Raw genomic sequence first — 15,392 nt, forward strand, 5'->3', positions numbered from 1 at the left:
CACTTTTGATGTATAACAGCTATGTGCTGTTGTGGTCCTGCCACCATGGTTCCAAATTCAAATCCATCCTGGTTCCATGGTAAGTACACATTTTTGGCAGACGGGTTAACACACATGCCTCACAGCTATCAGATTTTGAGTTTTAATCCCGTTCCTGTATTGCATATCTTTATTTGATTTTTTTTGCTTACATGTTTGAGCTGTTTATGAGGCTAGAACAAGCTTTATTTTGCTAAGGGTTTAAAAACTTATATAGCATTAACTTTCATGAGTTTTCTCATATGCTCAATACTTTTTGATTACGAAATTGTGACCAAAAGTCATTTAAAGGGTCATTTGAACAAATCATTTAATCAATTTATTTACCTCTATTTACTGCTACATACTCCAATTTCCCTAAATTAGCCTAAAGCTAATTTGATAAACTCTCAAATATAAAATCCAAGCTAAACTGTGAAACTGCATAATTCATATGGTCCAGAGCAGTTTTAACTAATGTCAGGCAAAGCAGGATCTGCCAATAAGCCGTCTTCAAATAATGCTTGCTTTATTTACTAAGGGGTATTCAATCCATGGCCCAAGTTCTTCAATAAATTATGATATAGCACCTTTTTGTGGTGTGGTTTGGGGGTTAATCATCACCTGTATAATAACAAAAAAAAAAAACACTTAGAGCCTGAATGACAACATCATGTAAACTCAGAAGTGAAACAAACATTTTTTAGAAATGATAAAAAAAAGTGCAATCATTGACATATATTGGACTATAAAGTGTCATAAGGCTAATTCTAATATTGCCGACTCCAGTGAACAACTGAAACAGGAACGGAATAAAGAAACATAGAACAGGGCTTTACCAATTACGTGTTTATTTGTTGCTGTTTAAGATAAACCAACTAATGTCTGTGATTAAATGGGTAGTTCCAAAGGGTGAGCATTCAAGTTAAAGCAAATGACAGTGGAAAACAAGAATTAGACACATTAACACTACTGTATGTCAAAGTTATGAAAATGTTTAATGTGTGCACTGTGAACAAGTTATAGTTGTCGTGTTTTACTAAGTCGTAATTACAGACAAACATTGCAGAGAAGAGGTAAGTGCAATGTTTTTGTTCATCAGATTCCCTTCAGCATCTCAGCTCTTTGTTCTTGTTGGAACCACTTTTGAGGACAAGTAGCTTTAATGCTGGGTCTGTCCTTCAGAAGGTTGTAGTACTTGGCAATTTTGGGGTAACGTTCTGCAGACAGCCTGGAAAACAGAAAAATATACAAAGTTATAATGTTGAGAAGAAACATTCGTCCTCCAGTAAACACCAAGTTGCTAACATACCCATACTGGAAGGCATAAGCCAAGCTTGGATAGACAACCACATCAGCTAAGGAGAAGGCCCCTGCTAGGTAGGAACCTGCAGCCACCTTTATGCACAAAACAATAGAAAAAAAAACAGAGTCATCAGCGTAACAAGTAACCTTTTCAACATGTTAGTGTTTGTAGTGTTCCTAAACATACATTTTCCAGGTATTTCTCCCAGAGTTGAAGTTCAGCGGTCAGATTCTCCCTGTTTCTCTTCACAGCAGAGTCGTGGCGCTCTCCTTCCGGGACAAGCATGTGGTAATACAAAACCGTACCTGAAAAAAAAGTGTTGATATTAGTGTTTCTTGTATGGAGATGGATGTTCAACTGCATTAGTCAAATTTACCTATTTTCTCACTGAGAGTGTTACTCTCCATCATACGCTGGTACATCAGAGCTTGCTCTGCAGGACTGTCAGGAATCAGCTTGGTGCCCTGAGACTTGTACTGATTCTTTTAACGAAGGAGACAAAAACAATAAAATCATCACAATTTTTCTTTCATAGTCTTTATGTATTACAATCACAGTGCTCCATACTTTACCTCCAGGTATAAGCATGCTCCGATGGACTCATGGATTATGTTGTCTCCATCTTTAAAGGCAGGAAGCTGGCAGGAAAATGTCAATATAATGACTTCAGGTTTAACTATTCATTTGCTATTCCTACTTCAATTAATCATTTAGCATCAACAAACATGTAAGTATGAACTTTTCTCGTTTCTTATAATTGGTCCGAAAATCAGGCCAAACTACTGTGGTTCAGTTTATTATGAGTGTTTATTAGTGCTGAGAGCAGATTTTTAATCAACTTTTTATGCGGAAAATGGGGCGATTTAGAGGTAACTAAGAGGAAGTTAAGCTGTAATGCAGACCTAGTGAGCCCAAACAGCAAAAATAGCTGAATAAGGAACAAAATGTGGATTTTAGTTCCAGAAACCCAATTAAACCATGAACAGTTAGAGGTCAGAAAATGTATTGCATGCAGTATTTACTAAAACTAAGGTAATAGCAATGTATATTTTTTACATTACAAATATCACTAACACTAAAGCAAAATTAGTGTAAGCTAAATATATAGTGAAACAAAGTGCTAAAATGCTTTCTGATGTGGATCTAGCTGTGGATTAGATGGAGAAAATTAACAGAAACAAATGCCAGCGATATACATGTCAAACAATTGGAACTGAATTGAGGAAATGGTTGAATTTTTAATTACAAAAATCTCACCAAACTCACATTGAGTATAAAGTCAACACTTATGCGTATTATGCTTTGTCATTGTACCCACAACTATGCACTGGAGGAAAGGTTATGACTGCACTCCTCCCCCTACACACCCCTTTTAACCTGGAATGAACTTGTCTGTTAGAAGTGCACCATGCACAAATTGAACAACTGCAGAAATTTTCAGCAGCTTCGTCTTAAATTTTGAAATTAAATGTTTTTTTCTACCAATTGTTAGATGAAAACATACCTGCCCTCTGGGGTTTATATCCATAACCTCCTGGGACTTATGCTCCCCTTTCTCAAAAGAAAGCAGCTTGTGTTTGTAGCCCTGCAGTTTCTTCTCCTCCAGGGTGATCATAACGCGCCAGCAGGGAGGGGATCCGGACCCCCAAAGCAGATACATTGACTTAGCCATAGATAGACTCAGACCTCACTTCTTTGAATCTGAAATGTGGTCAGGTGAGCATCAGCAGCTGCCTTTTATTGAGAGGCTGGTGCTCAGAGCCACACCTCTTAGTTTATGTGCAACTCAGAAGTGAAAAAAGACAAGACAGTGAACATTCATTTCTTCATTTATTGCAGAATGTGTTTAACACAGCATTTCAAGTGAAAGCGTCTGCCGGCGCTCCTTTGTGTTCATTTCACAGAAAGGAGCGCACCCTTTGAACCGCTCCATGTCCTTTATTCAAGTTCAGACCAAGTAAAAATGTAACCACAACCTCAGAAACAACGATTTCTGGGATAGACGCGTTTTTTCATGGGTTTTCTTTACAATTCCAATCCACAGAAATGGTACCTTTCTCACAGACTATAATACAAGTTTCTACAACAAAATTACGCCACCTCACTAAACGTGCACACACTGTGGAACTACAGGATGTTCTACCTGATGAGGGCATTTACACATTTAATGCAGAGTAACAATGACACAGCATGTTATCGCTGCTTTGTTTTTACACTTTACAAAAAGGTTCCTCTGAGATTAAAAAACCCCTCCGTTTCAGTCACTCGTTTTCAGCATAAGAGACAATAAATGTCAGTTGAGGTGCAAGATGTCAGAGCTTTGCTAAATAAATACTGTAAATGTAACACCTTTGAGCCACCGAAGCTTGGACAGTGATCGTGAAGTTACGGCATTGTCCCTTTAAAAAAATACAATAAAAGGCACTCATCAGACTAAAAACCTTCCGTATTCCTATTTTATATGTACATTTTCTTCTTCGTTAAGGGAGATCATCTGGAATCTGGTTTAAAAACTAATTATAATGCCAACTTACCCTTTACAGCAAAATTCACAGCTTCAATGAATCAGAAATGATCCCTTTGGATTTCTTTAAAAGAACTTTGGATAAATCCAAGATGTTTAATTCATTATAGTACCTAGGACTCTGAGAGAGATTTTTAAACAAGTCTAAAGGAGAATGACATTTTTTAACCTTATGTTTCTGCTTCTATACTTAATACAAATAGAGAACAAACACACAATCAGGTTGGCAGCATCTTCACTCAAACACATTAGTAGCAGCTGGTGAAAACCCTGAAGAGGCTTGTGGCTGGAGGGCTAAAACTCTAAAGGCTGATCCAGACGCCTGACGCCAACATGGTCGCCGGGGCCGCCTTTCCACACCGGTAGGGACAGGTGAGGGGGTCAGGGTGTAGAGGGGTGACTATGTCTATGTGTCTGGAGAATCAGTCAATCCCAAAGCGAGAGCTTCTTCCGGTGTCAGGCCGTTTTTGAGAGTTCGCCTCACTGCACAAAAGACAACAGAGAAGGTGGAAGTTCATTTATCACAGGGCAAAACTTTAAAAATCCTCTCAGATGACATTATGTCGGGTTGCATTTATGAACCCTATAGGAATGGGAATCCAATGATTTTCATCTCGACAAATCCGATTAATTTAGGCTGATCAGAAACCCAAATAGGTTTTTTCTTATAGTCTATGTACACTTCATAGTGCTACCAGGCAATTTTTATGTCTAAGGAAAACATATTCCAGGAGATTGCAATTTTTTTCTATGCTTTTTTGTACTATATACACTCTTTTTATATTAACTGTGTTATTTTTATCTTTAATGGCATCTTGCTTTAACTCTTTGTACTCTATATAAACTACTGGAAACAGAATTTCCCTGAAGGAATAATCTCAATGGATACATAAAGTTAAGTCTAAGTCTAGCAGGAGAACACATTAGTAAGAATGTTTTTACTGAATGAATAGGAATCAAAGCACTATTTGAGCTTTAGAAAATTACCATTCTTGCCTTTGAGAAAGATGCCAATAACTGCTTGCTAAAAAACTCCAAAATACGTTGAGTTCCTCAATGAATTTGTAGACCATTGTTATTTTTCTGTCTTATTGATTTGTTTTAGAATTTAAAACTTCATTAGCAATCAGCCAAAATGATCAGAATAAAAAAAAATAACTCTTTCAATAAGTCACTAATTTTCAATATATAAATATATTTGTAAACACTTTTTTTAATTATGCAGAGGCATCTGAATACTGTATTTCCAGAAATGTCAAAAAAGTGAATAGAAAATTTAATGATTAATCTGAATAATAAATAATTTACTTTCAGTTGGACATGATTAGCTTGTAACATCTCTACTTTAAAACAGATAACAAAGAGTAATCAGCTCCTTTATTAGGGTGAGATTAGAGTTCAAAGTCAGCCCATATATTATGCTTTGTCATTGTACCTATGACTAGGTACTGGAGGAGAGGTTGTGATTTCAGCCGCGCCCCCTAAAAAGTAAATAATGTCTACTTTTAATGAACCAAAGGTGAAAGCCAAAGGTTCTTTTTGAAAAGTTTCTTTAAATTGTGAGGTTTAGCAAATAAAAAAAGCAACATTTTGTTTTTATCCTTACAAATCAGTGGTCTCATTCTCTTATTCTCAAAGGAATGAGTCCTGTAATATTTAGGTGTGTCCCTAGCTTTACAATGGCTGCAGTTCCTCACTAAAATGCTATGAAGCTATTGAAGCCTCTGCAACTGAACTAATATTTAACAAAGGTGTGTTAAGGCAGAGACGTGTCTGGCGGTTGCAGGGGATCAGCCCTCCAGGAATTTGACACGACAAGTGTAGCAATATGGCTTGCACTTGTTTCATGCAAATAATTTGCTTTATTATAATTATGCAGGGAGTTTTACAGTTTATATGGACACTGCAATGTAAATAGAACAGAAGAGGAAAAACAGAAGAAGAAAAAGAAAAAAAAAGGTGAAAAGATGAAAGAAAGAGGAGATAGAAACGAGACAATGACAAAACATTTGATATTGGGATGACCCAATAAGTGAGACCCAAAAACAACCCATCTCGTTGTTGCTTCGAGCCCGGCTTACTGCACTCCCAGGGAGCCAGCTCCCCCGCTGACTCCAATAGGCACCCCCATTCCACGAGAGCCCCCCCGACTTTCTAAAGTGTCCATTTCTGTTGATGTGCGGCATGCAGAATCTGAAACCAATTTTACTAAAAGCTAAATACTGTAAATTCTCTAATATTGGCCTGTATTCCATTAGCGGCCGGGACGCTTACAATGACCGCTGTCAGCGAAGGTAAATAATGGCCGGACTCGTATAGAGGCCGGGCTATAATTAGAACCATCGATGTTGGTTGTGGAGGAGGATTAAACAGAATTGGAGGATTTTGTTGTTGTTGTTTTACTTAAAACTAAACAAGACAATTTGAGTGAGCGGCAAGGTGTCTAAACCTGTAAGTTGCCTTTTGTTATGAATAATTATCACCATGCTTACAATGCACTACGTTTGCTTTGTGGTTAACAGCGTTAAAATGACGTAATTTCGTTGGCCTTCATTGTTCTGACTTTCCCTTGAGATATTGGTAGCCTACTTCGGTTTGGCCAAGATTCCATTCTGTTTAAGCTTTTTTTTCGTATAGCCGTGCAGAAAAATTGCAGCTGGTGGAAAATTTCTGAATTACCGGTATTTGTTGATAATTTTCTGGATAACGTTATAGTAACTGTACTTTTTCAATAAATGACCCTAGTATTTTATTGGTTCAAAGAGACACAAAATCTGCTGTAGTCTATTTTACTCAAATACAAATAGATAGATAATATATAATTCTAGCCTCCTTCCAATGATGGCCTGGACCAAGATGCACCCGAGTGAAATAAAGGCCCCGTCCTATATTAGAGGATTTACGGTATACTATATTTGCAAATTTCTACTTTCTTTATGATATAGGATTCTAAAGACAATTCTAGATTGGGAAATACAATAATATCTTTGATTATTTATCATCCATCCATCCATCCATCCATCCATCCATCCATCCATCCATCCATCCATCCATCCATCCATCCATCCATCCATCCATCCATCCATCCATCCATCCATCCATCCATCCATCCATCCATCCATCCATCCATCCATCTACACATATATAGATACACTATATTGCCAAAAGTATTTGCTCACCCATCCAAATTATTGGAATCAGGTGTTCCAATCACTTCCATGGCCACAGGTGTATAAATTCAAGCACCTAGGCATGCAGACTGTTTTTACAAACATTTGTGAAAGAATGGGTCGCTCTCAGGAGCTCAGTGAATTCCAGCGTGGAACTGTGATAGGATGCCACCTGTGCAACAAATCCAGTCGTGAAATTTCCTCGCTCCTAAATATTCCACAGTCAACTGTCAGCTGTATTATAAGAAAATGGAAGTGTTTGGGAACGACAGCAACTCAGCCACTAAGTGGTAGGCCACGTAAACTGACGGAGCGGGGTCAGCGGATGCTGACGCGCATAGTGCGAAGAGGTCGCCAACTTTCTGCAGAGTCAATCACTACAGACCTCCAAACTTCATGTGGCCTTCAGATTAGCTCAAGAACAGTGCGCAGAGAGCTTCATGGAATGGGTTTCCATGGTCGAGCAGCTGCATCCAAGCCATACATCACCAAGTGCAATGCAAAGCGTCGGATGCGGTGGTGTAAAGCACGCCGCCACTGGACTCTAGAGCAGTGGAGACGCGTTCTCTGGAGTGACGAATCGCGCTTCTCCATCTGGCAATCTGATGGACGGGTCTGGGTTTGGCGGTTGCCAGGAGAACGGTACTTGTCTGACTGCATTGTGCCAAGTGTAAAGTTTGGTGGAGGGGGGATTATGGTGTGGGGTTGTTTTTCAGGAGCTGGGCTTGGCCCCTTAGTTCCAGTGAAAGGAACTCTGAATGCTTCAGCATACCAAGACATTTTGGACAATTCCATGCTCCCAACTTTGTGGGAACAGTTTGGAGCTGGCCCCTTCCTCTTCCAACATGACTGTGCACCAGTGCACAAAGCAAGGTCCATAAAGACATGGATGACAGAGTCTGGTGTGGATGAACTTGACTGGCCTGCACAGAGTCCTGACCTCAACCCGATAGAACACCTTTGGGATGAATTAGAGCGGAGACTGAGAGCCAGGCCTTCTCGTCCAACATCAGTGTGCGACCTCACAAATGCGCTTCTGGAAGAATGGTCAAAAATTCCCATAAACACACTCCTAAACCTTGTGGACAGCCTTCCCAGAAGAGTTGAAGCTGTTCTAGCTGCAAAGGGTGGACCGACGTCATATTGAACCCTATGGATTAGGAACGGGATGTCACTTAAGCTCATATGTGAGTCAAGGCAGGTGAGCAAATACTTTTGGCAATATAGTGTATATTCAAGTTTAGTAAAACTCTGTTCAACAGAGACTCTCCTATGACACATGGTTCACCTTAAACCGTAATATAAATAATTGATGAATGCTCATTACAAGAAGACTCAAGTACAGTTACATTAATCCAAATAGTCAATTATATGGGATCTTTTATCCGTAACAGAATTAGGTTTGACGCAGCTGTTGTATGTTTAGAATAAATGCTGTAGTTGAAAAAGAATATTTCCTCAATGTGCTGTAATATTTAAGTACTATGGTAAAATATGCTGGGGGTGAAAAAGGGGCTACAAGCTGTTCTACACTAAAGACATGCTGGATTTTTTTACTTGGTTAATTGTTAAGATTAAATGTTTTCAACAAAAGTTTCACTAAAAGCAGAAAATACGTTTTCCTGTTATTTACAGATGGAGCCACTTAAAGCCATCCCAGTAATTCAAACGAATGCCAGTTTCCAGTCACTGTCCATTACTCGCCATTTCATATAGTAGTTATGCTGAATTATAAAGCATATTAAAATTGTGATTTGTTATTCTGTAAATGACTAAAAATAGAACCATTAGGCCACTGAATCTCATATTAGTGCTTTTAAACAATAACTTATGTTGAAAGCTTTGAGTCAGACTTGTGGACTTGTTCTTTAAGTCATACATGATTTTCTGTTGGCTCTGGATCTCCTCCTCTCTCTGGGTTGTGTTCTGGTTCCTGGACCTTGGGTGGCTGACCGCACAATACGCTCCATGATCTCATCTGCAGCATCGTCGCCACAAGCCTGCATATCCTCCACAGCGGACGTTCTTGTCGACATGGTTCGACCTGCATGAAGAGATAATAAGAGCTAAACCAGCCGTATAAATGGTGTTCGGTCTGATGAGGAATCTCCAGAATCCACTTACCTCCCCGTCCTGGGCGAGACCTGGTCCGCGTCGTGAGTCCCGGCACTACCACACCCTCTTTGTCGTTGCCCGTCAGGCTTGTTCTCAGCACAGCCTTCATCTGCTCATGCTCTGCAGCATCTTCACTGTGGCCCAGACCTTGGGGCTGATCACCGTCCTGACCAATAGGGGCGCTGTTGTTACTGCAGCTCGAACCATTGCGACCACCCTGCAGTGAGTAGGAGTTTCAAACAAGATCAGTGTTTTGCAACGTTAAAAAGAGAATTAAAACATTTTTTTGTGATGTTTGATTCACTCAGATGTTAGGGAAAGACTTTGAAAAGTGATCAAATCAATGTTAATGTATCAATGCACGCAAACATGCATACAGGCTTGCAAACATTGTAATACCTCTCGCTCTTCTTCATCATCAGACTACAGGAGGATTTAAGGTCAGAGAAAAGCAGGGGGAAATAAGAAAATCAGAGCTTGAAAGAACAAGAAAGGGAGCAAAGAGAGCTGAGATTCTTTGATGGGGGTTCATGTGTGTGCATGATGCTCACAGGTGCGTTCATGTCCATGATCATCTTGCCCCGGGTCTTGTTGCGCTCCCGGTGGTCAGCTCGTTTCTGTTTCTGCTGCAGCACGCGATCCCTGGTCGTTCTGTACTCCAGAGCGAACTCGCTGAGGATTTTGCTGAAGCGGTTGACGCTGATCTCCCTCACGCTGTAGGCTGGGTGACCCAGGTACAGCAGGAAGGAGTGGAACCTGATCAGAGGAAAGTAACACAACCAGCAATAATTTACAACAATGAATGTAGGAAAACACATCAGTCAGGTTACAAGTCCAAAACTACAATATATGTTATTGTGATTTTGGGTCATAGATCAACACAAAGTAATGAATCATTATGACGGGAGAGGAAAATGCAGAAAGGTTAATATATTTTTTTCCTTTTTTTTTTAGATGAAAATCTGGAAATTGTGGCTTGCATTTCTTTTTAGGCCATTGTGTTGATAGCCTTAAATAACACTTTGCCTTTCAAAGTTACTTAAGAACTAAGGGGATTTTTCAGCTTCTAAAGCCATAGAGGAAATACAGCAAACAGTGGAACATGTGACTGGATAAAATCAGAATGATCCCCACTATTATGCATCCAAAACTCAGCAGGAGACATGGTGGTGGTAGCATTATGGTGTGGGATCAGAGTGGATGGATGTTAATAAAGAGGAATCCTGGGAGTAAAACATAGCCATGATATGAAGGTTAACATTCTAACTGAAAAGTGATCATTCTAACTGATCAAAGCACCTTGCTGTGCTTCTATATGTTGGGATCTGGGGATGTACCACCTTCCTCCAGCAGAGTGCGCCGTGGGTCTCCTGGGCTGGAGCCCTCCAGCACACCTGAGACGCATCTACTCATCAGGAGACCTTCCCTTCATAAGCAGCTGCCAGACCTTCCTTCAACGCCGCAGTGCTGACCTTAGTTTGGTTAGCAACCTGAGCCTCTGATACCTGAAAGAATCTCAGTAGTCTCAAGTGAGAGAACTGATTCTAACCCTCCTCTGTTTTTGCTCATAGGAAACCTGTCTCAAGCCTGAAGCTCTGTGTGAGCTTAACCTGCCTTCCAGCCCTGGTGAGCCAAACCTGAAGATTCCTATTTGGATTCCCCCTGCTGCTCTCTGTGAAGAGCTGGAAACTCTAATCGAGGTCTGCCATTCAAAGTCAGAAGTTAGACGCTGCAGCTGCTTGTGCACTCTGCTGAACCAACAGTTTCTGGACCCAACGGTTCCCCCTCTCACAAGAGAAGCCTGGACCCCGTCAAGGTAGACTCTGAATAATCTTAAAGGACTCATTGATCATCTGTCTGCCCAGCTAATGAAACTATCCATCTCTACAGACTTCAGTGAACCCAACCCGGACCAGTTCCTGATCCTGTTCATGTTTTTGTGTCAACAACATAAATAAACTCTGTTAAACTTTTACCCAGCCTCCGTTGTGTTCTGCATGTGGGTTTGAATTAAAACCAATCATGACACTATAGGCAAATCAAAGCTCAGACCTACATCCCTAAATCTCTGACAAGACTTGAAATCTGATGTTCAAAAATGCTCTGAATCTGACCAATTCAAATATGTGAAACTAAGCAACAATAAACATTTTCAGTCTCTAGATGTGCAAATCCAGTTTAGGGTTTATAATTCATATATTAGTGATTGCAGAGACGAATGCATACATTTTGTTTTCAGAGATATTGAACATGCAGGGTTTAGTGGAACTTATTTGACATATTCTGACGTGAGAGGCTACCTGTTGATTAGCCTGCGGTGAACGATCTTGAGGATGATGATTCTCTCGGCACAATCTTTGAGGAAGTCGGACATCTTTTGCTTCAGCTGGGGCTTCATCTCATGCTTAGCGATCACCTTCAGGTGGTCCCATGAAGCTTTGCAGCGACGTTCCATCTGACACAGGTTCTCCTGCAGCTGATCAAAGTCCACCTTTTTTGACAGAAATGACCCGATTAGAAACAACTTATAAAAGTTTTGACTTTGATATATTAGAACAACAGTAATACACAATAAAATCTTAGACATTATAGACATTTCTCCTTGGCTCTACATTGGCCACACTGTGGTTCTACCTTTCTTATACCTCATCCTAAATACTTACGTTATCCTCAGCTATTTTCTCCATTTGTGCTGCTATAGACTTAGACTGCTGGAGACATAGGGACCTCCTATTCTGCAGTATTTTGTTAGTTTAAGCACTAATGTTATGCTCTCTCTGTCTTTTCTCATCATAGTATCTTTATACGGTGTGTTCATTTTTGGCTGTGACATGATCCTGGAGAGAGGTGTCAGCTGTGTTGCTTCCATCAACGCCTTTGTTTTTAGATGTTGGAGCTCAGCCTGTTTTTCAGTGTAGTCCTGTTTCGCTGACAGTCACTTACTGTATGCGCTCTCTTTCATCCTCTCACATTGGAGCTGGCTCGGAGCGTGTCTGCCTGGCTGTGTTTTTCCTGGACGGGGCCGCCTGGGGAGGTGGTTGACAGCTGCCTTTTGTATCTATGCTTCTTTTTCTTTGTCTGAATCTGTCTGGCCGCTCACACTGAGCCTGATTTTGCTGGAGGTTTCTTCCAGTTAAAAGGAAGTTTTTCCTTTCCACTGTCACTACAAGAACCCTTGTTGTGAGGGATTGCTTTTTAGTCAATGAGTCGATGCAATCAGCTGGTTTTCCTTATATAGAAAACTTTGAAGCAATCTGACTGTGTGATCTGGTTGAATTGTCTCTGTAAAGTGCCTTCAGATGACGTGTTTTGAGAATTGGCGCTATATAAATAAACTGAATTGATTTGAACTAAAACTCAGCTTGTTAGAATTTCTGATTCAAACTTTTTTGCCAAAACAATGATAAGTAACGCAGGAATATGGTACAAAACCAAAGTTAAAAGTTTGTTATTTTCAACATCCTCATATGACATTGTTTCACCTCAGGTTCATAACTTCATCTATATTCATCTTTCCACAGCCACTGGAAACATACATTTACTTCAAACCAACTGAGAATCAGGATTTTACTACTTTGCCCTGCTCCTCATAGGAAATGCCATCTTCCTTCAAGCAGAACATTACAGCATTTGTCCACTTGGGGGAACCAAACTCCACCAAACCTGAAAGTTCTTTAGAACTGCTTTAAATATGGATCTGTTCTTTTCTAAGACCTACAGGTGCACTGCAGGAGACTTTAGGACATGCCTGCTTTGTCGTTTGCATGAGCAAAAAGGTCATTCTCATGGACATCCAAGCATCATATATCTCCTTGTGTGATAAACCAGTAGAAGCAACAAACTTCATTCTTAACGGGTTATTTTCCTGCAGAGAAACTTGGAAACAGGTTCCAAAATGGGGACCCTTACAGGTAGATTTTGCTTGCTCAAACCTCCTTTAAAAACCAACAGGATTATATTTTATTTTATAAAATGAGGCAAGAATTAAAATAATTTTGCCTCGGCATTGCTAACATCTTAAAATGAACACGCCTGTTTTCAGTCTAGGGTTTTGTGTATATATATTTAAATTGATCTTATGCAGGGTAATGAGTACTTAAAACATTTGTGGAAACCTTTTTTATTCGAAAAAAAAAAAACAAACTATTGGAGCTTTTTAAATGTCTTTAAATGTTTAAAATATATTTCCTAGTTAGGCAAATTAATTTGACGGGTCCAAGCAAAATATTAAACTATAAAACTTTTTTTTTTAAAACCATCAAGGAAACTAAATAGGATTCAACTTGGTTGCAAATCTATTTATGACATTTCTGTGCTTAAATCCTAAAATTGCAGGCCAGTATCTAAAGAGCAGAAACTGAAGCATACTTTTGCAGAACGTGTGATGGCTCCAATCTCAGAGTAGAGGTCGGTGCTTTCTGGGAAGTTCTCCACCACCACGGAGCAGGCGTGATGGAGCAGAGACTGCTTATGCACCGTGTCCTTTACCTCTGGAACCTTCTCCAAGTATGTCAGCTCAAAGCCTTTGGCCTAAAAAGTTAATTGGAAAACACGTTATCAGTAAAAAAAACATAAAAAGCATGAAAGAATGTAACACAGATGGCTTTTTTTCTTCAAAATTGATCAGTAAAATTTAGGGATGCACGATATTGGGATTTTGGCCGATATCCGATATGCCGATAGTTTAAAACTCATGTAGCCGATAACCGATATCGATACTGGTGTTAAAGCTGGACAAAAATAATTAGTCATTGAAAATAGCAGTTTTGTTATCCATTTCTGACACTTTGAAAAATAATATACTCAAATATATTTTCATATGCTGATATCAAATTGATTTTTAAAACACGGTATCGATCTATTTTACTTTCAAAATCTTGTGAAATTTCATCGTTCTGTTACAAACTCTTGTGATAATTTGCAAATTCTTGTGAGATTTTGTTAGTAAAATAGATCGATACCGCGTCAATATATCAACATATAAAAATATGGCAAAATTTCGTGAATTTTCGGGGGATTTCGTAGCATAACGATGACATATAGCAATATTTCATTAGTAAAAGAGATTGATATGGTGTTTTTAAATGGCAATATATCAGCATATGAAGATATTGTGATATTTTAATGTATCAATATTTTTTCCCTCGTCTTTAGAAGTTTTTAAGTCTGTAAAAAAGACATTTTTGAGGAAGAAGAAGAAGTAATATTTTTTATTTTTTTTTTAGACTTTAGAAACTCAGAAGCTGATCAAATATCGGGTTAAATATCGGTGGGGTGGCCGATGTCCGATATTCAGTTTTAAGGCCGATACAGGCCGATACCGATAGGGGGCCGATTATATCATGCATCGCTAGTAAAATTTTAATCATACTTTACTTTGGGTGCTCTGTTTACAAGTACTATGTATAAATGATGTTGATATATCAGTTTAATGCAAATTGTAAATTAAAATTAGATAGTTGAGTACTTTTCTTGAAAAAAATAAGTAATATGAGAAATATATCTTATATTATAACTAAGTGGGTAAAACTCACTATGTCACTATGTAGGAAATATTTACATCTGGTACTATAAAATAACTGGTGCCTGCAGCACAGGTCAAGCCACATCCAGCAGTGAGTCAGCAGCCAGACCATGATGAAACACTATAAAGTTTTCAGGTAAAAAGTACCCTGTTATTTGTGTTTTTTAACTTATGTTTGTTAATAGTGTCTCTAGACATTTGTGGATATAAATACATGAATAACTTCTATGTTTAAATGTTCCCACTGCTAATTATCTGCTAATTACCTGCCTAAACAATTTTTTTTTTCTTTGTTTCTGTGCCAAATAAATTTAATATTTACGTTCCAACAAGAGCATGTCTAACATTAGCTTGAAGAACAATTTAAAGTGAAAAACATGTTGTAGGTCAGACAAATGGAGTTTGATTCATGTAAGTTTTTAGCAAATCACGGATTGTTTATGACAAAAAAAGTGAGAATTACACCTTCTTCCAATCATTGCTATTGTGTTTTATAGAAGCACTGCACAGTTTGGCTAATATGAAATATTCCGGTCATACAGTTACAGTATGTAGACATATGGAGGTGTAAATCAGTAGTGATAATGATGAAATGAAATAGTAACGTTAATACATTTTTGCCCTAGATAGCAGTCATGCACTGATTCATGAGTTCAGAGTTAAATAAGTCTTTCAAATGTTTCTTGATCTGAAATTAAAGTTGTTTAATCATGGTTAACTGAACATCAAAACACA

General features: G+C 38.9%; 2 protein-coding genes across 8 annotated transcripts in view; both read right to left on the bottom strand.

Annotated features, from left to right (window-relative positions):
* Positions 1–852: 852 nt before the first annotated feature.
* Positions 853–3,046, bottom strand: LOC119784654 (glutathione S-transferase A-like). Of its 2 annotated transcripts, XR_005280957.1 has the most exons (7): positions 2,829–3,046; positions 1,897–1,962; positions 1,701–1,806; positions 1,511–1,629; positions 1,331–1,416; positions 1,047–1,249; positions 853–1,005 (listed from the first exon to the last, which is right to left on the bottom strand). XR_005280957.1 is itself a non-coding variant. In XM_038286828.1 (6 exons), exons 1-6 carry the CDS (start codon positions 2,994–2,996, stop codon positions 1,117–1,119), a joined length of 678 nt encoding a protein of 225 aa, XP_038142756.1. In that variant the 5' UTR covers positions 2,997–3,046; the 3' UTR covers positions 853–1,116. The 2 variants fall into 2 exon arrangements, 1 of the variants encoding a protein (XP_038142756.1); XM_038286828.1 differs by having other exon boundaries at positions 853–1,249.
* A 95-nt stretch (positions 3,047–3,141) lies between these two features.
* The window catches only part of fhod3a (formin homology 2 domain containing 3a), a 100,637-nt gene continuing 88,386 nt past the window's right edge, over positions 3,142–15,392 (bottom strand). For 5 of the 6 annotated variants that reach the window (XM_038286821.1, XM_038286819.1, XM_038286822.1 and 2 more), the window contains 7 exons: positions 13,502–13,663; positions 11,434–11,624; positions 9,685–9,889; positions 9,533–9,556; positions 9,143–9,350; positions 8,898–9,062; positions 3,142–4,331 (listed from right to left, as the gene is read on the bottom strand). In XM_038286821.1, the coding sequence (XP_038142749.1) occupies positions 4,255–4,331; positions 8,898–9,062; positions 9,143–9,350; positions 9,533–9,556; positions 9,685–9,889; positions 11,434–11,624; positions 13,502–13,663 (1,032 nt within the window). In that variant the 3' untranslated portion in view covers positions 3,142–4,254. The remainder of the gene's footprint in view (positions 4,332–8,897; positions 9,063–9,142; positions 9,351–9,532; positions 9,557–9,684; positions 9,890–11,433; positions 11,625–13,501; positions 13,664–15,392) is intronic. The other variant, XM_038286820.1, reaches the window with a different exon arrangement.

Source organism: Cyprinodon tularosa, unplaced genomic scaffold (genome assembly GCF_016077235.1).
Source record: "Cyprinodon tularosa strain WSP-4 unplaced genomic scaffold, ASM1607723v1 ctg230, whole genome shotgun sequence".
Taxonomy (NCBI): domain Eukaryota; kingdom Metazoa; phylum Chordata; class Actinopteri; order Cyprinodontiformes; family Cyprinodontidae; genus Cyprinodon; species Cyprinodon tularosa.